Source organism: Pyrenophora tritici-repentis, chromosome 6 (genome assembly GCF_003171515.1).
Source record: "Pyrenophora tritici-repentis strain M4 chromosome 6, whole genome shotgun sequence".
In the NCBI taxonomy this organism is placed as follows: Eukaryota; Fungi; Ascomycota; class Dothideomycetes; order Pleosporales; family Pleosporaceae; genus Pyrenophora; species Pyrenophora tritici-repentis.
Genome location: NC_089395.1, coordinates 369,702 through 390,714, shown reverse-complemented (window position 1 = coordinate 390,714; position 21,013 = coordinate 369,702). Strand labels below are relative to the sequence as shown.

Genomic DNA, 21,013 nt, shown 5'->3' with positions numbered 1-21,013 from the left:
GGCGCCGCGAAACTGCCATGGCCTTTTTCTCGGGACTCTCGAGTTCTATCGGCAGACGGTTGCTGCTCTATGGCTTGCGCCATATCGACATACTTGACAAGGACCCGGCCGACTTTGTGAGCGTCGATGTTGGAAAGCGCACCACGCTCGAGGTTCGCGATGTCGGGCTGCATATCAAGGTATGTATAAATGGAGGTATACCTTTTGCCTGTTATGCTGACACACTCAGAAACTTGTGTCGTTGTTGAATATCAGCGTGCCCCCCGAGATCCATCTATCCAAAGCGCGAGCCTCGTTACTCCGAGTTACGTTTGTCCTCGATTTCGGCGTACCCCAGATATCGATAGAAGTGCATGGCATACAAGTTCAGGCAAGGCTGGTGGAGGATGTACAAGAGGATCACCATGGGACTTCGCTACACTCACCGCCATCTTCACGACCGACATCGACCCTTCGTGCTCAAGACGATTACGGCGACAGCGATTACGATGATAACAAGCACGTACCTACTGTGGATGAGCTAGCCAAGTCGTTCATACGGGCGGAGCCTCTCGAGGAAATCCAAGAGCTACAGCAAGAGCTGGCGTCTCAGTCGGCGTACATGCAAGATTCAGTCGCATCCAGTGATGACGAAGATGAAAGTGTTGCGGGCACTGGCGCTCCACTAGCGCTCCCAGCTTACTTTCGCAATATCCTCAACACCGCGCTTGATCGTCTGAGTATCACGGTCAATGACATCGATATCGAAGTGGAGGACCAAGCCCCGAAGGATATAGATTCATCAAGGTCCGCCCAGAGCTTACCCGTGTCTCTCAACTTCCACGTCGAGCGCATAACCATCGATTCAATAACCTCCAAAGATGTGCGCGTCGAGGTTGGCTCAACGTCCTCGCCTGACACCACAAAGCTAGGTAAGCGGCGCATGCGCGTAGAGAATATATGCGCGCGCCTAGTTTCGGATGTCGAAAACTTGGTGTCTTCGTCAAGACATTCACAGCCGCCTTCTCCAGCTACAACTCGGTCCGAAGCGTCGATTAGCCAGAAAGCCCCAAGCGAACCGGCGAGGAGCCAAATATTTAACCAATCCATGCCATCTAGTCAGTCCATACACTCGAGCCAGTCTATGCGCTCTAGTCAGTCAGTGTCTGAAGAAGAGGTAGGCCCTGAGGAGCAACCGGCTGATGACGAGGAACTATCCACATCGATTGCTTCATCCAGGCAACCATCTCACATCGCCAGTCGGCGCGAAGAAATTCCTTCGCCACCGCGGCCTGCGTCCCCAGAGCGCCTGCAAATGGACTCTTCTGTGCACACTGTAGACGATGATCGTTTTGCAGATGCTAACTCTGACGATGGACTGGATGACCGGCCTATGGATGACTCCTACACGCAATCTCATCAACCTCTGCCTGTGCGTGATTTAAGTGTGAGCAGTATACTGTACGATGACGAGGGCTTGCTTGATTATGCAATGCAAAATGGTATGCTCAACTCACGCTTCGATGATGCGCCGGCAATGGAGGGGTCTGCAGAAGCCGCAAACCACTGGGATTTAGATGGCGTCAGCTCAAGCCAACACACTCGTCGTTCTGAACCTGCCAGCGATACATCCATGTCCAACTTACCGACTGTATCCGCCCTCGGGCGATCTTTCAATCCTCCAGATTCCTATAGCTCGCCTGCCGAATCGAGGCATTCCGAAGAGGCCCAGTCCTCTACTGATAACTTAGCGGCGGCACATGAACATACGAATCTAGAGATCCAAAGCCCCGCACACAGTACGCACGAGCTTTCCGACTCGACACCGTCTCCAGGAGAAGATTTGGCGGAGTCACGGTTCTTTACCCATGACGAGGCGGAGAGCATGTACATGAGCGCGGTAAGTGCGAGGCAAGCCGGTTCCGGACAGCACGTTCCTGGAGGCTGGGATTCTTCTTCGGCATCAAGCAAAGACTCCGTCTCAGAGATGCCTGAACCGACACCCAAGGAGACGGTTTCTTGTATGATCCTAGCTGAAGTGCCAGAAGTCGATGAGGGCTGCGAGACTCCACGTCCAAGGAGCCGACAAAGTACCGCATCGCCATCACTTCCTGAACGTACACAAACTCCTGTACCTACCACAGTCGCAATTCAGAGACAAGCGAAGCGATTTCTTACAATCGACGAGATTACCGTGTGGTTTCCCATGGGCTTAGGCGACGGGCAGGGTGGCGAGGCTGGAATCGGAGATACCAATGACACGCCAGGCATGGATTTCAAGCCTTCAAACCTTGGAGAAGACTCCATATTCGCCGAGATGCCTGGGTCGTTTTCCAACTACGCGTACGCGTCTTCGCCCAGACACAAGCCATCGCTAGAAGCATCCACGCGAGGACGGTCAGTGCCGAAGCCCCAGCAATCGCCTAATCCCCAGGAACAGTCCAAGAGGACGCAAACGCCATCCATCTCACTCGATGTAGGCGAAGTCTCAGGGCATATGGACATCTCAACTGGCCGCATCATGTTCGGGATGTTTGGTCGAGCAATGCAAGCTCTGGCTGGCGAGCCGTCCTCACCGGAAGACATGACGAAGGCTAAAAACGAGAACGAGGGCGATGTCTCCAAAGCTGTTGGTATGGATATCGAACTTTCTATCAAGAACGTCTCGCTGTCATGGCTGGAGAATGTTTCGACAGAATCCATCCGGGAAGGAGAGCTCTCGAACTGGCTCCTCGAACTCAACCCATCGGGAGCTATATTGAGAGTCAGTCTCTCAAGAGTGCACGTCAACCGACAGAGTCGCATACAAGCATCGAGATCACAGATTCACATCGGTAAATTTGTGCTTGCGTCGTTGGACCAAGACCTCATCTCTTTCCAGAGCTTACGACCGAAATCAAGACGATCTGTCAACGATTTACGGGATCATCTCAAGCACGATATCGAGATAGACTATGATCAAGGAACAGACGACCGTATTACAGTTGTCACACGTCCAGTCAAGATCATGATTGATATTCAAAAGCTGGACGATGCGCTAGGCTCGTTTGGAGGCTTCAGTGGGATGCTCGAACTGAGCAACTCGATGAGCTCTGCTAGCACGGTGCAAAGCGCCGTGATAGCCCCAGCGCAGTCGAAGCCTCGAGGTGTCCACTTCGGCGATGGTCTTCCACCTCCTGTAAAAGCCCCTGTGCCATCCGCGCCGGCTCCCAAGATCCAGGTACAATTTGGCGAAGTTTCTTTCACCCTGAAAGGCAAGACATGCTCTGTGCAACTACAGACGACAACAGTCCGCATTGCTGTGCGACAAAGCAATGTACGTCTAAAGATCTCGGAAATACAACTCATGGGACCATATACGAGCATGAGCCAAAAGGGTGTACCTTTAATTGTGGAGTTGAGGGGAACTACTCTCAACTTCCTCTTTGCGCCCGAGGAGACCGATTTGGCCAGGCTTATCTCCATGATCACGCCATCAAAGGATCCGTACGAGAACGACGATGACATTCTGATCGACACGTTATTGCGTCAACGACGAAAGGGCTCCGTCCTCCGCGTCGAGGTGAGCGAAGTTGGCATTCGTATTCTTGATTTGCAACAGATGAAGACGTTTGAGGCTCTCGGTGCCGAACTGGCGCGCTTGTCGAAGGTTGCAAAGTATCTCCCAGATGACGATCGCCCAGGCCTACTCAGTCTCGCGTCAGTGAAGAAACTGGATATCAGGGTGGCTGTTAATGAGAAGCTTGGAGACGTCTCAGTTGTACTACAAGATGCGGCAGTGGCCCATGTCGGTGTTCCTGCTTTATTGGCTACTGAAATTGGAAAGGTGGTTGTTTGCCGTGATGACGAGGTGCTCGTCCATGAAGTTGTCAGGCTGCGACCGTCGGAGCAGTTGCCTGCCATCATGTTGCGAATGGTGGGAGACGAGATGGAACCGGTTGCGAAGGCGAAGTTCTTCAACGTCTGTGTCGAATACCGGGTCACGACCATCATGGCAGCGCTTGGTATATCTGAATATGCGATGGGCGAGGAGATCGCTTCAGGTCTTGCATCGAGCGTCGCGACCATTACAGGTGCCTCATCGCCCCAAACACTCAGCCAACAGTCTTCCGAAGTCAGTTCGCCATCACCCGGTCCTCCTATCAAGCCGCTACAGATCGACCTTTTGCTCAGGAAATGCGCGATTGGTCTCAACCCCCGGAAGTCGGTATCGAAGGGTCTCTTTGTACTCACGGAAGCGCATGTTGCGTGCAAGCAGACCAAGAGCGACTATACCATTACCGTGGAGCTGCGGAAAGCCTCGATGCATGCCATTGATGATACAGCTCGCCTAGACGACGAACACGAGCCGGTGCCACCGTCGATCACCACGAATCGCCATCTTCATGAACTCAGCAAGTCGGGTTACGTATCACTCAGTACGATTTCGGCAGCCAAGGTGTTTGTGAATATCTCAGGCGATGGAAAGGACCGGCCTCAGTTGGTCGATGTGGAATTCAAGAACGAACTCTTCGTCATTGAGTCGTGCGCAGATTCGACACAGACTCTCATTGCCATCTTGAATGGTCTTCAGCCACCTTCGCCGCCAGCCACAGGAGATCAATACCGAACCATCGTCCCTCTCCAAGAAATGATGGAGTCGTTTACAGGCGATGCACTGGCGCAGGACGACTACGAGGAGGCTGATGATTTTATGAGTAACGCTGATCTCGTGGAAGATGACTTACCAACGAATCTGGAGTTTGTTGGGAGCATCTACAACTCGCAGTCGTTACCGACTGACGAAGAAATGGGCGATAGTCTTCTTGGCGAGGACGATCTCGGCGCTTTGGCTTCACCCCCAGCTGTACGGCATCGTGGCGATCCAGCTCTACTTGAAAGCTTCCAGGAGAAATTTGAGATTACTAAAGGCGAAGAAGAATTCGACTTTGGCGGTGACTATTTCAGAGATTCTGATGAAGAAGCAAAAGGCAAAGCTCGCAAGTGGGACTCTACTAAGAATCAGTATCATCTTCCCAACGAGTTCAAAGCTCCAGATGCTCCAGTCAAAGTCCGGGTTCGCGACGTCAACGTCATTTGGAATCTCTACGATGGGTACGACTGGCCACGAACGCGAAGCGTGATTAGCCAGGCCGTCGACGACGTCGAGGCACGCGCCGAGGAGCGACGACGCAAAGCAAGAGATGAAGAAGACGACGACGACAACTGGGTCGAAGAGGACTTCTTGTTCAACTCGGTCTGGATCGGCGTGCCCATCAAGGACGAGAAGGGTGCCCTGGCTCGGCGCATCAACCACGACATTGACGACCTCGCCAGCGAGACTGGCAGCTACGCAACTACAACAGCGACACGCTCGACTGGCGCAACTTCTAGACCACGTGGCACGACCAGATCCAAACGTCGTCTGAAGCTGGAACGCAGCAAGCACAAGAAGATTGCGTTCTCATTGATGGGTGTTGCGGTTGATCTCATCGTCTTCCCTCCCGACTCGGGCGAGACCATCAACTCTATCAACGTTCGCGTTCAGGATTTGGAAGTTTTTGATCACGTTCCAACTTCAACCTGGAAGAAATTTGTCACTTGCGCAGTCAACCCACTTGATCGCGAGCTCATCCGGCCGATGATCAATCTTGAAATTGTGACAGTCAAGCCCGTCACCGATCTTGCTGCATCTGAGTTGGTGATCAAGGTCAATGTACTCCCACTTCGCTTGCACGTCGATCAAGATGCGCTAGACTTTATCACGCGCTTTTTCGAGTTCAAAGACGACTCGGTGCCCGCTAGTCCGCCACCTACCGATCAGCCATTCATCCAACGTCTTGAAGTGATGGCAGTCAGCATGAAGCTCGATTATAAGCCAAAGCGTGTGGACTACCGCGGTCTGCGCTCTGGCCATACCACTGAGTTCATGAACTTCCTCATCTTGGACGGGTCCGACATTGTCCTGCGCCATGCAATCGTGTACGGCATCACCTCATTCGACTCGCTACACAAGACTCTCAACGATGTCTGGACGCCAGACGTCAGGAGCAACCAACTCCCGGGCGTACTCTCTGGCCTAGCAGCCGTCCGGCCCCTCGTAAACGTCGGTTCCGGGATAAAAGACCTCGTCGTGGTACCCATGCGCGAGTACAAGAAAGACGGCCGCATCGTCCGCAGTCTACAAAAGGGCGTATACGCCTTCGCCAAGAACACAACCTCCGAAGTAGCGCGTCTAGGCGCAAAAGTAGCAATCGGAACCCAAACCCTCCTCGAAGGCGCAGAGGTTTTCCTAAACCCGCAAACCGCACCAAATCGTCGCCTCTCGCAAGACTGGGAGGGCGAAGATCCAAGCTCCGACAACGAAGAACCACGCGCAGTCTCAAACTACGCTAACCAACCCATTGGCGTCCGCGCTGGCCTCCGCAGTGCTGCCCGCCACCTCGAACGCGATTTACTCACCGCTCGTGACGCTGTCATTGCTATACCTGCGGAGGTCATGGAGGAGGGTAGTGGCACTGGTGTGGCAAGGGCGCTGGCTAGGCATGCTCCGACTGTTATATTAAGGCCGGCGCTTGGGGCTACGAAGGCGCTTAGTAATGCTTTGCTTGGTGTGGGGAATGCGCTTGATGAAGGGTCGAGGCGGAAGATTGAAGATGTAAGTTGGAAGATGTTCTGTGAATGTTTGTTGAGTGATGTGATTTGCTAATGTGAGTGCAGAAATACAAGTCTTACTAGAATGATTTGGTGGGATGAATAGCCTTGGTTCGTTGTGGACGATGTATTACATCCAATCCCCCCTCCCCTCTCTTTTTCTTCATTGCTCTGCATAGCGACGGATGGAGTTTTTTAGGTTGAAGGTTTTCGGTGTTGGGGGCGTTATGTCATGTAAATTTTCGAGCCCTTTTTTCTGCCCTTCTCCTCGTATCGGCCATGGCATGGGATGAAGGTGTCTATTTTCCTTTGTAGCTGCTGCGTTTTTTTTTCTACTGCAAATTCTCGTTTCCAAAACTGGGGAATTCTGGGAAGGGCTTTGTTCTTAGAGGAATAGTAAATGCTTTTTTGTGAGGCGTGTGTGTTGTTTATTTGATGTGTACGGTGGGGGTGGTGTAAAGTTTAGACTTTGTGTTGGAATATATTGGTTATCTCTTTGTTTTTTTTTGAATTTGGGGATGTGTGTGTGAGGTTTTTGTGAGAGGGGCTGTATGTGATCTTTTGTGTGCCTGTTTGTGGAGGTTTATACTAATGTCAACACCAGGAATAGTAAAAGTGATGTCGGATCGTGAGTATCGGTAGAGACGTCGGCTGCTTGACACTTCGGCCCAACTTCGGCCCACCTTGCGCAGAGCTTAGGTATACCTTCGTAGCACCTATGTTCGTAGACAATACCAATACCAGTCACCAGAAGAACCTCGTTGTTATTCACCCCGTACGATCGTACAAGGCCTACCAACAAGTGATGAAGACTTCATAAGACATTAAATGCGGTCTTTAGCTTCGCATCTATCACACATGTACACGTATCTTTCGACTAGAATCTCTAGTCTAGCTTAACTTGTATTTTTTTCTACGATTTCTACTTATCAGGGGGCAGGGTATTGCTAGTTTGCTGTCTTGTAGTTGCTACTATTGATGCCGCTACTAGAGTATATTCTGAAAATGGGTATGTATAGGTATATAAGTGATATCGATGCTTAGCAGCAGATTTTCACACCGCAGTATTGTATCTTCTCTGTCTTAGACTGTTCTTTCCTTTCCTTAGCCCTTTCCTTACTCATTCCATTACCGCTTTCCTCACTCCTTTCCTTACTTATTCTATTACTTGTTTCTTTACTACTCTCCTCCCGTGGTACCCACTCTCGAGTCGAATTGTCCAGGTACGCACGATTTTGAGGATTTTAGCTATGGATGCGAGTGTGTTTGAGCGGCTTGGACATGCTTAGACTTGAAGAGGTATTTGAATTTTTGAGCTAGGGACCGTTTTGGAGGAGTGTTTTGAGCTATGCTGGTGGTAGATATGGTGTTGTTTGCGGTGGTGGTTGCAATGTCGGGTGTGGTGGTAGTTTCAGGGGCCGGAGTTATGGTGTTGGTCGTTGTGGAACTAGTATTTCCACTTTCATCTTCTATGGCAGCCATCTTAGAAGCGTACTCTGCTTCCCACTTCCTTCTTCTCTCGCTCTCTATAACTCTAGCTGTGGGCTGTTCTTCCTCAGGTAGGTTTGATATTCTGTCTTCTTCGCGGTTGCGACGGGTGATTTCGGCGAACTTTTCATCAAATATGACCGAACGAGGCTTTCCTGCTGGCGCTTTCAAGCTCCCTTTTTTTTGGTCGAGAAACATATACAGGACGGAGGATGGAAGATTCACTGTCTGAATCTGCTGTCGACGTATAGAATGCAGGGTCGGAGGTGACTTTATCATCGTTTGGTTCTGCCTGAGAAGACATGGTGTCAAGATGTATTCTCGCCACAGACGCTTCGGGGTTGGGATTCATGTCGCCAAGGTTGCTAAGTTTCTTGTTAAAAGTCTAACCAGTAGTATTTGTGCTGTCAAGGCAGGGTATAAAGTGTTGTACAACAGCAGAAAAGATTGAGTAGTGGTCAAAGGTCCGGGCAAGATTAATTCGCATGTCTAAGGAACTGATTTGGGTTTGATATAAATCTTGACGGTACTCGATACGGATACTTAACTGACCATCTATTTATACCCTAGGTCAAGTATGCCTGGGTGACTTAGGTCACACATGTGCACCTAGTCTGCATATACACGGCCACTGCTGAGCCTAGTCCTCCCCTTGGCGTTAGGGCTGTGAGTCCGTGATTTCCTTCTTTCATTTCCCTCTTCTGCAAAGCCGATCACGCGGCGTTGCTACGAGCTCTTTCGACCATCATTGCGATAGAATTAATACCGTACCAGCTTTTAGCATAACACCAACAAGTCCCATATTCTCGGTCTGGAAGGGCGAATTTAAAGTACGTACTTTAAGGATGAGTAGTATTAGTGGGATCCACTGTGCATATATGCAGCCACTCCCGAGTCTAGCCCCCTTAGCGTTTGGGCTGTGCCCATGTCCAATATGTGCTGTTGTCATACTATCTCGCAGCCTGATTTCCGACCGGTGTATCCCGATCTGCGTACAGTTTCTCGGCCTTCGAAAACAAGCAAGTCCCCTGTATCCAGACATACCTAGGTAGCTCTCTCATCCGCAACATGAGCCCGAACACAACAAAGACAGACATTGAGCTCAGTATATTGAGAGACGGCTATCCCGCCCTCTCTAGATGGATCTCTCGGGACCCTGATGACGAAGCATTGGTGTTCCGCAAATTTGGGCGAATGTCAGCACGCAGCATATTGCATTTGCAGTGTCGGATCATCCATGTTGAAAAAGAGGTTGATGATCTGGACGAGCGGATAAAGCGGTCGGCAAACATCCATACAGTGCGCTCGCTAAAGCGCTGGGAAACCCTGATGGAGAGAGCAGATGTGGTGGACAGCCTAGAAAATCAGCTTGTGACTAAGCTTGCTGAACTTCAGATACTGTTAAAAGAGTGTTGTTAGTATTGCTTCCCACGAACGTCTCTGCTTCTAATCCTCTAGCCAGATAAAACTCTCGTTCTACGCGCACAAATAGCCAAACTCCACAAACCAAGTGACCGCCTCGTGAAAGCATACAGATATTTCCTCAAAGTGAATGGTATTAGAGACTCGAACGACAGTCCCATGAACCTTCTCTCCGGGCGCGCAAAAGACTTTCTATCCTGCCAACCTGGTTCCGATACTCCCGATACCTCCGACCTCGTCGCTCTCCAAAAGCCCCCCGACTACGATTTCCTGTCGCGTACTTTACGAAATCACTGGTCCTTCAGAACGAAGCCATCCGCTGAAAGGCCTGACGATACATTTCAGTTCGAAGACAAGAACATCGTCCGCTTTGTGGCAGTGCTAAGCATGGTCCTCGCCGCAACACTACTCGTTGGTGCAATCGTCAGTCTCTATTTCGTACGGAATGAAAAGGTTAAGCTGGCGCTAATAGCCATCTATACGGCGCTGTTTGCGGCAAGTGTAAAATCTTGTACGGATTCGAAGCGGGCAGAGGTTTTCGCGGCGACGGCAGCGTATGCAGCTGTGCTTGTTGGTGAGTTTCCAACTTCCCGTCAGTTTGGAAAATATTAATCAGGTTTGCAGTTTTCGTGAGTGGTGATTTGGGTGGGAGCAAGGGTGGGCAGTGTATGGTGCAGCTTGAGGGTGGGATTTGGAAATCTGTGGGCTGTCCTGGGTGATTGATTGCAGAGAAGAAGCCATTTTCCAGGCTGAAGCAATCGACTGTGAAAGAACACACGATGATGTTTTTGCGCTGAGCCATCTGAGTCAGGATTGGCGCGCGCAGCAGGTGTTTAGGCGCGACACCTGTTATGACGTATGTCGACCGTTCTCTCCTCAACACCATGTATCACACCTGGCCTTAGTACACAGTTTTAAGTCGTGCAATACTACTCATTGGAGCAAGATCACAATCACACGGCATGGTCACTGGATTCTCATATTGCAAAGGTAAGCGATTGGATCATATCATCGCTATATCAGGCACTATGAAGAGTCGTTACACAAGGCTATATCATGGCACTAGTCCGACGACATGCCTTGATCCATCGCTCATAAATATCATAAGTTTGCCTATTTACCCCTCAGTATGTATACCTGAAGCCCTTCTGATCACCATCCTGTATATCCATTAGCATTCTGCATCGATTCTAGGCATTCAAGAGACTTACATCGTTGTATTCCAGCTCAATCTCACCCCGATCGGCGCGCTTGTTCAAGCTCCATGACCGCAGTGTGACGAGACAGACGATAACAATTGTGAGAAGGCAGCAGGCGATGCAGGCATATAGTCCTGGCTCGTATCCGGGCTTATCTTGGGTCCTATGGAATATTAGTATCAAAGCTAAAGTTCTGTGTGATATACAAACATACCTGAATACGAGTCCTCCGGCGATACCACCGACGCCTCCCATGCCGACCAAGATAGCCGAGCAGAATGCGCGCTTCCACTGGCCCCTGATGTTGTTCGCCTGGTACGACATAGTCGCGGGAATGTTGCTGTTTGCGCCAGCAGTCGTAAGGAAGACACCGAAGTAGCGAACGCTCGCATCCTTGTGGAAACCCATGATGGGAAGTCCGATGAGGCAAAGAACCATGTTGAAGAGGATGATGGGTCCACGAATGTGGTACTTGTCACCAGCCCAACCGGTGGCATACATGACGATCGCAGCAAGAGCGTATGGTGGTGCAACGAGACACTGGGCCGCGCCGACGTCGAAGCCCATGTTTTCTGTCAGGATGATGGGAAGGAAGTAGGCCAAGGCGTAGGTCACTGTAGTGGTGTTGAAGAAAATCTGAACGAGAATTAGTAAGAGAAATCATCCTGCATGCGGGAGTCCGAAAACTTACCAGAGCGAATCCCCAGATCTTGATATCAGTTCCACCGTGGAAGAACTTAGCTAGAGACCACGGCTCTGGTTTCGCATCTCCACGGTCCCGGTTGACGCGATCAATGATGTACATGGCTTCCCGCTCGGTCAAGAACTTCCAGCTCTTGTGAGCCTTGTCCGGGAAGTCAACAAGGGCCCAGTAGCCAACTATTCCAAGAAAACAGGTGAGCGCTCCTTCAATGATGAAGATCCCTGCAGAATCGTGTTAGCGTTTTCAGCGCATTGTGCAAGTTGGTGAAGCTTACAGCGCCATCCATTGAGTCCCTGACGTCCCTTGAGTTGCATCAATCCGTAAGCGAGAATACCGGCGCAAGCAGAGGCCAGACTTCCAAGGATATAAAAGCACGAGTACCGCTTTCCGATGTCGAATCGAGTGTCTGAACAGGTTGTTAGTACCGTGCCAGCAATTCTTGACGCCAAAGTACGTACACCATGTCGACAGCAGGTAGACACAGCTTGGGAAAAAGCCAGCTTCAAGTACGCCGAGGACCACTCGTAGCGCGGCCATTGTACCGTAACTGTCGGCAAAGCCCATGCCAATCATGACGCCGCCCCATAATATCACAATGACAGAAAGGAAGTTTCGTGGTCCGAGATATCGGCAAATGACAGTGGCCGGAGGCTGGAAGACGATATAAGAAGCGAAAAAAACAATGGTGACAATCGAGTAATGCGAAATGGTACCCTGCAGTACATTGAGCTTTAGATCCACGGTCATACTAGACGGCGTTAGCTTCAAAGGGAACCCTTTGCAACGGTTTGATTACGAACCCAGCAATAGCGGCAGCACTCAGATTGGTTCGGTCCATCAGACTGATGCAGTACAGCACACCGACAGTCACCACGAGACGTCGATCAATGCGATGGATGATTTTCTTCTGCTCTCGCTCACTGAACTCGCACTCATATCCGGAACCATCTTGGGAGCTAATGTCTTCATTATGCGATATGTGTTGCTTCTCGAGCATCTCGTCGTGGTGCATGGCGGGTTGTGCGGAAGCCATGGCGGATTGGAGATTGAGAGAGGACCAAGGGTGAAAGAAGAGAATTGAGGAGCCTGGAATGGAGACTGAGGTCACAGCATATATTTGTTTGTTCTCCCCGCCATTATACCAACCCTGCCAGACGCAGTGACCATGTCGGGAGCCATGTCCTTCACAAAAATACCGAGGCACGAACGGCCACCACTAATTCACCAATTCACTACTCAACCACTCCACAGCCCTTCCAAAGAAGAAAGAACGCCGTGCGAGCTACAAGAATGAGAAGGGCTAGAAAAGCTGGGGAGAGGCTTGGCATGTGGAGACCCCGCAGGCTAGCGACCGCCACCGTTTGTTCGGGGCCCACTACGAGCCAGCTGAAGAACGTAAGAAGTTTGTCCATCGCCATGCTACTTGTCATTAGTTATCCGCTGCAGTGGAGCTGCGCACGTGGAGAACATCGAGGTTTTTGGCAAAACTTCGGTCCATGTTGTTCTCTTTGTTCGACTTCATCATCATGCGAGGTGATCGCTAAGCGATGTGCACGTGAGGTCGTTTCAGCCATACGCGGGGTAATAGGGCGTCTTTTTGGAGCGCTCCACCTACCTAGGCATATTTCTCTGTCTAGATCTTGACCCGAGTAGGCAGTTCCTCCGCAATGCTTCGACGCGTGGGTGGGCTGGAGCCGCATGCGACCAAGGGGCGTTGACGCTCCATGCCGTTCCAAGCCTCCGGTCACTTGGCAGTGTATTCTCGCCGTCATCTTGATCGTTGGCTTGAGCTTGACACGGAAGAGTCTACTTTCATAATTTCTAACGCAGGAAGATTGCCACAGCGCGTACATCCGCGAATGTCCGCGAGCACGGCAGCAGGATAGTTGGAAGTGTTTCATTAACATTACTTTCAGTGCCAGGTTCCTTCGTGTGTAGGACGTATGCAAGGGTCCTGCGCAGCAAGTGCCAACGAGTGCGTTGGTCTTAAGCAATTTGCCTCGCAGTATAAGCTCCCGAAGTTCGTATAGCCGTTCTTATACATACCGAGGATCTTCGGTGTTGACAGGAGTACCTTGACTACGCTGCTTCCCTGGTCGATAGATCAGACATCCATGCAATTCCGACCCAGTCATCTAGGATCTCGGTTAGACCGGTTGGATGGTTCCTTGGCTGCAAAACCGTAGGCATGGCAGGTGTCCACTTGCGTCTGGCTGCATCGTGGCACAATTAGGCAATTGGAGGCTTCTGGCTTGCAAAGACTTGCCCCATTGCTACTCCAACCTGGAAGAAGCGGCTCGAAAAACTCCACAGACTACAATAACGTGCCAAGTAACTGCTATTGAAATGCATGCTCAAGCTAACGCCCCGATGAGAAGATTTGTGTTAAGAAATCCACCTGATGAGGATATTAGCATAGTCAAATGTCCCGGAAAACCTTAAAGAAAGCGTGGTGGCGATCATAGTATCGAATCCCGGTGCTTGGAAGCCGGATCGGTCGCTTCCCCGGATTTCAGGTTCCCCACAGGGATCCAATTAACAGCCAGATCCAGGCGTAAGGACCGAGGCTTCCTAGTCTCAGCCTTATGGCCTAGACACACAAGTGTCTCAGAATCTAACATGCGACCAAAACATACGCCGTATTGCTAAGAATACGACATACCGAGGCAACTTCACAGCACTCAGCTTGACTTTCCGATCCATCCCGCTAGGCGTCAAATATCGGGCAACACCAAGATTTGGATCCTTTGCCATTTATCGGTGTTGAAACCACTGCCAATAAGATGCTTTAACGCTGAACAGGTTCCGAGGCAAATGGCGGAGGGCTGTCAAGCCGAGCAGCCAAGACCTTGACTACAGGTTGATGCAAGCCACAATACTGGAGGGGCTACGGGAGAGCAATCGATTGACTAGATGCGCAGAAATCAGTGTCTCTCGCCTCTAAATGCCTACTTAACATCATTTGGGGTTCATGGACTTCCAGTCAGGCTTTGTTTGGTACGAGGTCTTGCCATATATGCGGCACGATGGCTAGAGCTCCACGGGTATCCTCCGTCAGTAATTTTGTAGCTTCTTGCTCACAGCTCGGTGTTTGAAACGCGTCAACGTTGTCTTGTGGCTCTTGCTTCGTGTAGAGTAATTGCGAGGCATCTTCTCGGACAGCTCCATTCCTCCGCTGTTGTGTCACTGCCATATCGAGCATATAAAGTAACGGCAGATTTCGGTAATACTTTAGTTGCATTCAGCTATCGGACCACGCTCCGATTTTACGCAGTTTAAAAGAGATAGACTAGTAGTAACGACATTGAGCCAGAGGATCGTTTTGTCATTACTCTTGGCTAATACAGGACTAATATGGAAACCCAACCAAATTCTCTCTCCAGCCGAAAACATTATGCATTCTCATTCACAACATTATCCACAACATCAAGGCTTGCGTGCCGATCTTCCGATGTGCCCCTGACAGACTCCCACGCGCTCTGTAGTTTTTAAACTATGAATTCGTACATGAACGACAGCAGGTGCTTCATAAATGCAAGTTCTGAGCAGCTAGCATGTTCTGACACTCAAATCTTTACTCGTTACCAAAACTATCGTGAGAATGGTTCTAGCCAAACATGAATAGAGAAAGTGTCGTTTCCCCTAAAACATCAAACCCTAGCCCAACTATCGTACCGCTCGGATCTGCAGTATAGAACTTGACGTCGGTAAGAACAAAATGCCAAGCGTCTCTTCCGCTCCATGTATAATCTCAGGCTGAGGATTCTCTTGGATTGCGGATTTGCTACGTCGATGTAATCTCTTGATGTCTTTTGTGCGCGGTAGTTTCGGATGTCCCCGGCAAACCGTCCCAGATGTCGCTTGTCGAATTTGATAATAGTGGATACCTAGATATGAATTAGCTATCTATATTATGACGGTGTTCTTTTCTTGGTCTTACGATGAACAACCCTCGAGTGGGGAGATGGAGAAAGCTGGAAAGGGCGCACAGCATTTTTCGAAGTGGTCGATCCACGGTGATCCAACCCCATCGCAATACCTTCCCTGCTTTTTGTTGCCGCAGTCACACATACTGTGTCCTATGTGGTTACAGCAATCTAGCGTTCGGGGATCGTCGAACCAGGATCTGCGTGGGTTGCTGGCGCATCGGTACGCGCTCACCCAACATGTGTTGTCTACTATTGGCCAGGCAACAGCGGGAACAGCAGCATTGAGGAAGAGTAGGATGGTAAAGTACTTCATGGTGTAAAGATGATGTTGATGAATGTCTTGGAGAAGCAATATGAAGGATGTAGAATGATATTAGAAGACAACGAGTGCACGCAGATGCCTTTGTGTTAAAAATACCTTCCAGAGGAGGGTAGCGAACCTTGGTTCCCCACGACCCGCTAGCATGTACAGCAGTTACTTCCTGAATATCTTTGAAAGCTTGTTCACAATCAATAGCCAGTTCTTCGCAGACTGCCGGGATATATAAAATTTTCTTTCCAGTTCATGCAGTATCCGGATAGCGATGCGGCATGTCTGTCTATGCTGATTTGGCTGCACTGTAACGTGAGGTTCAGATTACAAGTCGTCGCAAAGTTGGGTTCAGGCATCTCAACGGGTCGTACCAAAATGAAACCCCGTCGATTACATAATTGTGACGAGAGCTCTACCGAGCTTTTTCATACTTGCGCTCCGAAGGTCGTGACTGAGAACAAGTATACTTCTTCCATGTGCTTTGCATGTTGAGCAACTATATTTCCCTCATAAAGCAGATGAAATACCGGAAACATGCCCTAGGCTTGGAAGCCGTGGTCGAGTCCAACTTTGGCACGACAGAGCGGTACATCTAGGTATCTAGCCAGAATCCTTCCCGTGCATGCTTGGAAGGTTCCTATCCCTTCTAATTGCTTTTGTCGGACCTCACGCTTCCCGTCTACTCGGCAAGCATTGCCGTGAAATTACGCATGCTAACGTGTCAGGATAATGTGAGGAAAGGAAGAGCGTTGCACTGCGATGTTCATGTGGGTTTCGGCTTTTACGTTGTTCCGGTCCGAGGGATACCGTACGTAACTACCTCACTTACCTAGGGCCAACGCTTCAATCAGAGCTTACCTTCATCAACAACAAACCATCTAGAACCTACCACAAATTCCTCCGTTGCAATTATCCTAGGCAGCTACTCCGTCGATATGATGCAGATCCCAAAAGCTGATTCCGTTCCGATGGACGCGGAGGAAGCTTCGTTCCTCACTACACTTCCAGCGGAGATGCGCAGTTCGATATATGAACTTTTGTTCAAGAAAGACAAGCCCATCCTGCTTCACAACGCTGCAGCGTTCCATCCAGAAGAGCCGAGCCAGCTGCAATGGCCTCATACCGACGACGCCTACTCGCAAAATATGAGGGAGTATTGGGAAAGTTATGAGGAAGATGCCGGACTTGATGAAGAGTTCCGTCATAATTTCGGTGATGGGCTTGCCTTGTTGTCATCGTGTCGTCAGTTGTATCACGAGGCTTCTGGTGTACTGTATGGCCATAATTCATTCATCATATCCCGGGCTGTGATTCGGCATGACGAAACCGATACATATGATACATCGATATATGAACATCAGGAATACTTGCCACCCATACATGCGGCTCATTGCCTGTCGAACCTTGGTTCGCAAGCTGAATTGCTTCGGAAGGTCATTATTGACACAGACACCCTGTGCCCTGTTAAATGCGACTACAGTTCAGAGGTGTATAATATTCTCCCGTTGGTGCGTTTCCTCTGGCATAATCCGAGTATGAAAGATGTTGTCACTTGTGGACAGAGTGGCAGAATTGTGGATCGCTACAGGTTAATGCATACGGGCCCCCAGAAGAAGAGACATCTAGCGTTATTCGCGCAAACGTATTCAATAACCTACTTGCGGCATTTGTGGAGAGGGACGCCCTCAACCTTCGAAGATTCGACATCTCCAACCGGCTTCTACAGTCTATTGAAGTCCCCAACACTAGAGCACGAGGCTTCGTAAAGTTTAACAATCCCATCCACCGTTTCCCTCAAATATACAAGGCCATTGCTTTACACTTTTCAATTTCGAAGCTTCATCGCAAGGCAGGCATCTGGCATGGACACCACGTACGCCACCAAAACTCACCGATATGCCCCCGCACATCATGTCACGGATATACAGATTCGCATGCTATAATCCCGACGGTGTCACGTTCGACCTAGATACACGCACGTTGCACGGTGTTAACACCGGCCTATTTCAGCGGAGCAAGTTCGCGCTGAGCAACACGACATTCGGGAGTAATATTTCGCACACGAACCATGTCACAATACAAGCGACAAGTGACACGGTTGTTACCGACTTCAATGGTTTCGGACATCTGTCCTCCCTTACCACCAGTGATAATGGACCAAAGATCTTCGAAAGCATGATCAACATGGTGAAGATAGATGACGAGCCCCTCATCCTGTCACTGACAATATATCCTCAACACGCTGCGACTTTGTCCGATGTCAAGATCAACATTGAAAAGTTAATGGAGCTGCTCCTCAACTGCAAATTACATCCCAAAGCGACCATCAAGCTGACGCTCATTTGCCCCTCTGGCTGGCAAGAACAAACCACCATATCCATCGCCAAGCTCCAGCGACAACTGTTTCTCCTGTTCTCAGACATGATCAGCGAGATGAGAAAGTTTCCCGTGATCGAGAGACCGCATCCTGGTCGAAGTCCATTACCGTGGGAGATCTGGATCAATGGCCACGGAAAGCTACTCAACTCAATCTATCCTAGCTGGTCGCTCACGTACGCCTTCCGCCATGGACATCTCAGCGCAGCCGAGATCAATGTCTTGGGCTCCCAGAGGAGCATCACTACTCTCAACCCTACAGCGCGCAGCCGCTACCCGTCCGATTTGGTGCATGCCTGGAAAGATTTGCGCGACATGCATTGGCCCGAATGGAAACAGCGAAGTCATCTTCTGAAAGCGTTGGTACCGCCCTTTTGAATACAAAAGCGACGACGAAATGAATCTTGTGCGTAGGTAACGGCAGAATAGAATTTTCGTTGGGCATGGCGAAGAGGTCGAGGTAGTAGCAGATTCCCTGCTTTTTGACATGATATTTCTTTCTCTTGGTTTTCAGCACACGACGTCGCTCATACAATGCCCTTTTCACATCTGATAGCAACACAACGTATTCTGTGGTAGTGTTAGTCCTATGATATAAAATCGCGCGTCTCGACATGGAGAAGGTAAAGTAGACACTACTTCCCCGCGCACTAGACAGAACATCATTTTAACCAAAACTACACCCGCGTGTTTCTTATCCAATCATCTTGAATCTCAAACACCCAATCACCACCCTACTACTTCCACATAACCAGTACTATATGCCTTCTTCTCTCTTTCCATTCCTATCCTTCTTCCACTCCTACACTCACCCTCCGAACCACCCACACCCCTTCTACCCCACCTTTACAGACAACAACACCAACCCTCCCTTACTCAACCTGTCCAATCCACCACGCTAGGCAATGAACCCAACATTACACGTTAGTCTATGATAGAAAGGGGTTTTAGAGTTCAGAGTCGAGGGTCTAGCGTGGTGGGATTGAGTGGGAGTGCTAGTGCTTATATAGAAGAGAAAGGATATAGAGAGGTAGGGATAGGTTAAGAAGGAATACATAAATAATAATAGAAGGGGAGAAGGGGAGGGATGTAAGATTAGGCATGTTGTTTATCAGTAACAGAAGGGGAAGAAGTATGGAGAAAGAGTAGAATAAGTTAAGTTATAAGAGAATAGGGATGAGGTTACGGGATGACGCTGAGGTTGTTGTCGTTGTTGTTGTTGTTGTTGTTGTAAGGAGGGTTACCAGAACTGCAATGCGTCTACATCTCTAGTCCAAATCGTCAAAGATATCTCAATCCCAGAATACTGCTATACAGCCACCTCCCCCTTTTCCCTCTTCCCCCTAATCATAAAACCCCAAAATCTTATTCGCCCTATCCAAAATAACCCTCTCCCCAGGACCCAACCCCTCAGCATCACTATCCCACTCCGCCAACCCCAAACTCCTACACCCCTCCTCCCCGACCAATGCATCCATATCCTCCACACCCGCCCGCCCCACATGTCCCTTCTCACCCACGCCGCCGCCAAAGTCCGGGCTGGGTGTACCCTCAACAAAACACCCGCGCTGCCTCACAAGAAAATTCGCATTATCTTCCGTCATGGGACAAGCGGGGATATACAAGACGGTCGAGTCAGCGGAGCCAGCATGTGTCTTGTCAACCGCGTGTATGGTATCGCAGTGCCAGGCGACGTAATCGCCTGGTCGAACAGTGGGAATATGAATCATACTTTCCTGAAGACGGAGGTGCGGGTGGAGGAGGTGAGAGAGTTCCTGGCCGTGGCCTGGTGTAGCGCCGTGCATCCAGGAGGTTTGCGGTGAATCTAGTATCCAGTTATCTGGGTCTAGGAAAGACGACGTGTGTGCTGTAGCGTCCGCTTCCGAGGCTATTTGCGCGTTGGGCTGTGTGACACCGCGTTTAGGGGAGAAGAAAGGACGGAGGAGGTAGTAAGCTGTTGCTTTTGCGAGGAGCGGGTTGACGAGGAGGGTTCCCTCGTGTGGGCCTGTGGTGGAGAGGGAGAGCCAGCCTTGGAACATGCGGAAAGCGTTGCAGGCGCCGACGCCTTGGTGCAGGTCGGCGTTGACGGGGAGACGACATGTCGCTTCCCAGGGGTCGAACGACTCCCATTTCCCGCGCCAGATTGCGTCGAAGACTTTTCCGAGCCCGTAGCCTTCTTCCTCCCAGCGTTCTACGCTGCCGCCGTCGACGTGTGGTCCTAGTGCGAATTTGGCGTCGCCGGGTTGACGCATGCGGAGGCGGTCGGCGTAGCTTATGGGGTGTTTTGTGGAGAGGGGGACATGGGGGTTTGCGCTGTGCCAGTATGACATGAGAAAACGGTGTGTCTTGAGGAGGTTCGGATGGCCGCGTGCAAGAAGCTGGCTGCGCGACCAGTAGAGTTCAAAGACTTGGGGGTTGTCGGTGGGGTATGCTGTGAAGCTGTTAATCATGGGTATATGGGTAGTTTGGGTGTGACTTACCCTTGGTGTGAGGATTCTGGCGGATGTACTCTCTCAAGTCCTCTTTCCACTGCAGCGCTTCTTTCTCTGATACTACACCCCTCACAACCGCTACGCCTCTCTTCCGTAATTCACTGCTAAAGGCTTCGGGCGCATTGTCAATGTCCTTGAAATCGATATCTGGGATAACCTTGCTACCGAGCTCGACGATAAGCGGTATCTCTTCTTGCAGGCTTCGGAGGAGGCGTTCCCATGATTCCCGTACTTGGTCTTCGTATCCCTGGATCAGTCGGGTTTTGATGGCGGCATATCCAGGCGCTAGAGGCTTGAAGTCGTGGCCAGAAAGCGACGCAAAAGCGTCTGATATATCACCCGCGCGCTTCTGAGATTGTGTCGCGACTGTGCGCAATTGTGTCGCGGCGCGTCTTGTCGGATATGGGATTCTTCGAATTGCGGAAAACATCGTAGAAGCTCGATTGGCGGCTATGTGATTGACCAATGCTGCGCGCATA

At 50.3% G+C, this 21,013-nt stretch overlaps 6 protein-coding genes across 6 annotated transcripts; 3 read left to right on the top strand and 3 right to left on the bottom strand.

The window, feature by feature from the left end:
- Positions 1 to 17: 17 nt before the first annotated feature.
- On the top strand, positions 18 to 6,696 carry PtrM4_113960 (putative autophagy regulatory protein Atg2; the record flags this gene model as incomplete). The annotated part of the gene is made up of 4 exons (XM_066108110.1): positions 18 to 179; positions 230 to 5,098; positions 5,198 to 6,616; positions 6,679 to 6,696. The coding sequence occupies 4 exons, from the start codon at positions 18 to 20 to the stop codon at positions 6,694 to 6,696; spliced, it is 6,468 nt and encodes a 2,155-aa protein (XP_065961295.1).
- A 2,472-nt stretch (positions 6,697 to 9,168) lies between these two features.
- Positions 9,169 to 10,204, top strand: PtrM4_113950 (uncharacterized protein; the record flags this gene model as incomplete). The annotated part of the gene is made up of 3 exons (XM_066108109.1): positions 9,169 to 9,514; positions 9,563 to 10,096; positions 10,200 to 10,204. The coding sequence occupies 3 exons, from the start codon at positions 9,169 to 9,171 to the stop codon at positions 10,202 to 10,204; spliced, it is 885 nt and encodes a 294-aa protein (XP_065961294.1).
- Positions 10,205 to 10,646: 442 nt separating this feature from the next.
- Positions 10,647 to 12,457, bottom strand: PtrM4_113940 (UhpC, Sugar phosphate permease; the record flags this gene model as incomplete). The annotated part of the gene is made up of 7 exons (XM_001934775.2): positions 10,647 to 10,682; positions 10,734 to 10,884; positions 10,936 to 11,357; positions 11,413 to 11,645; positions 11,699 to 11,830; positions 11,883 to 12,172; positions 12,225 to 12,457. 7 exons carry the CDS (start codon positions 12,455 to 12,457, stop codon positions 10,647 to 10,649), a joined length of 1,497 nt encoding a protein of 498 aa, XP_001934810.1.
- A 2,751-nt stretch (positions 12,458 to 15,208) lies between these two features.
- Positions 15,209 to 15,666, bottom strand: PtrM4_113930 (uncharacterized protein; the record flags this gene model as incomplete). The annotated part of the gene is made up of 2 exons (XM_066108108.1): positions 15,209 to 15,311; positions 15,365 to 15,666. The coding sequence occupies 2 exons, from the start codon at positions 15,664 to 15,666 to the stop codon at positions 15,209 to 15,211; spliced, it is 405 nt and encodes a 134-aa protein (XP_065961293.1).
- A 1,911-nt stretch (positions 15,667 to 17,577) lies between these two features.
- Positions 17,578 to 18,420, top strand: PtrM4_113920 (uncharacterized protein; the record flags this gene model as incomplete). Its single annotated transcript, XM_001934773.2, has 1 exon — positions 17,578 to 18,420. One exon carries the CDS (start codon positions 17,578 to 17,580, stop codon positions 18,418 to 18,420), a length of 843 nt encoding a protein of 280 aa, XP_001934808.2.
- A 965-nt stretch (positions 18,421 to 19,385) lies between these two features.
- On the bottom strand, positions 19,386 to 20,964 carry PtrM4_113910 (DUF1479 domain protein; the record flags this gene model as incomplete). Its single annotated transcript, XM_001934772.2, has 2 exons — positions 19,386 to 20,473; positions 20,523 to 20,964. 2 exons carry the CDS (start codon positions 20,962 to 20,964, stop codon positions 19,386 to 19,388), a joined length of 1,530 nt encoding a protein of 509 aa, XP_001934807.2.
- Between the last annotated feature and the right edge of the window lie 49 nt (positions 20,965 to 21,013).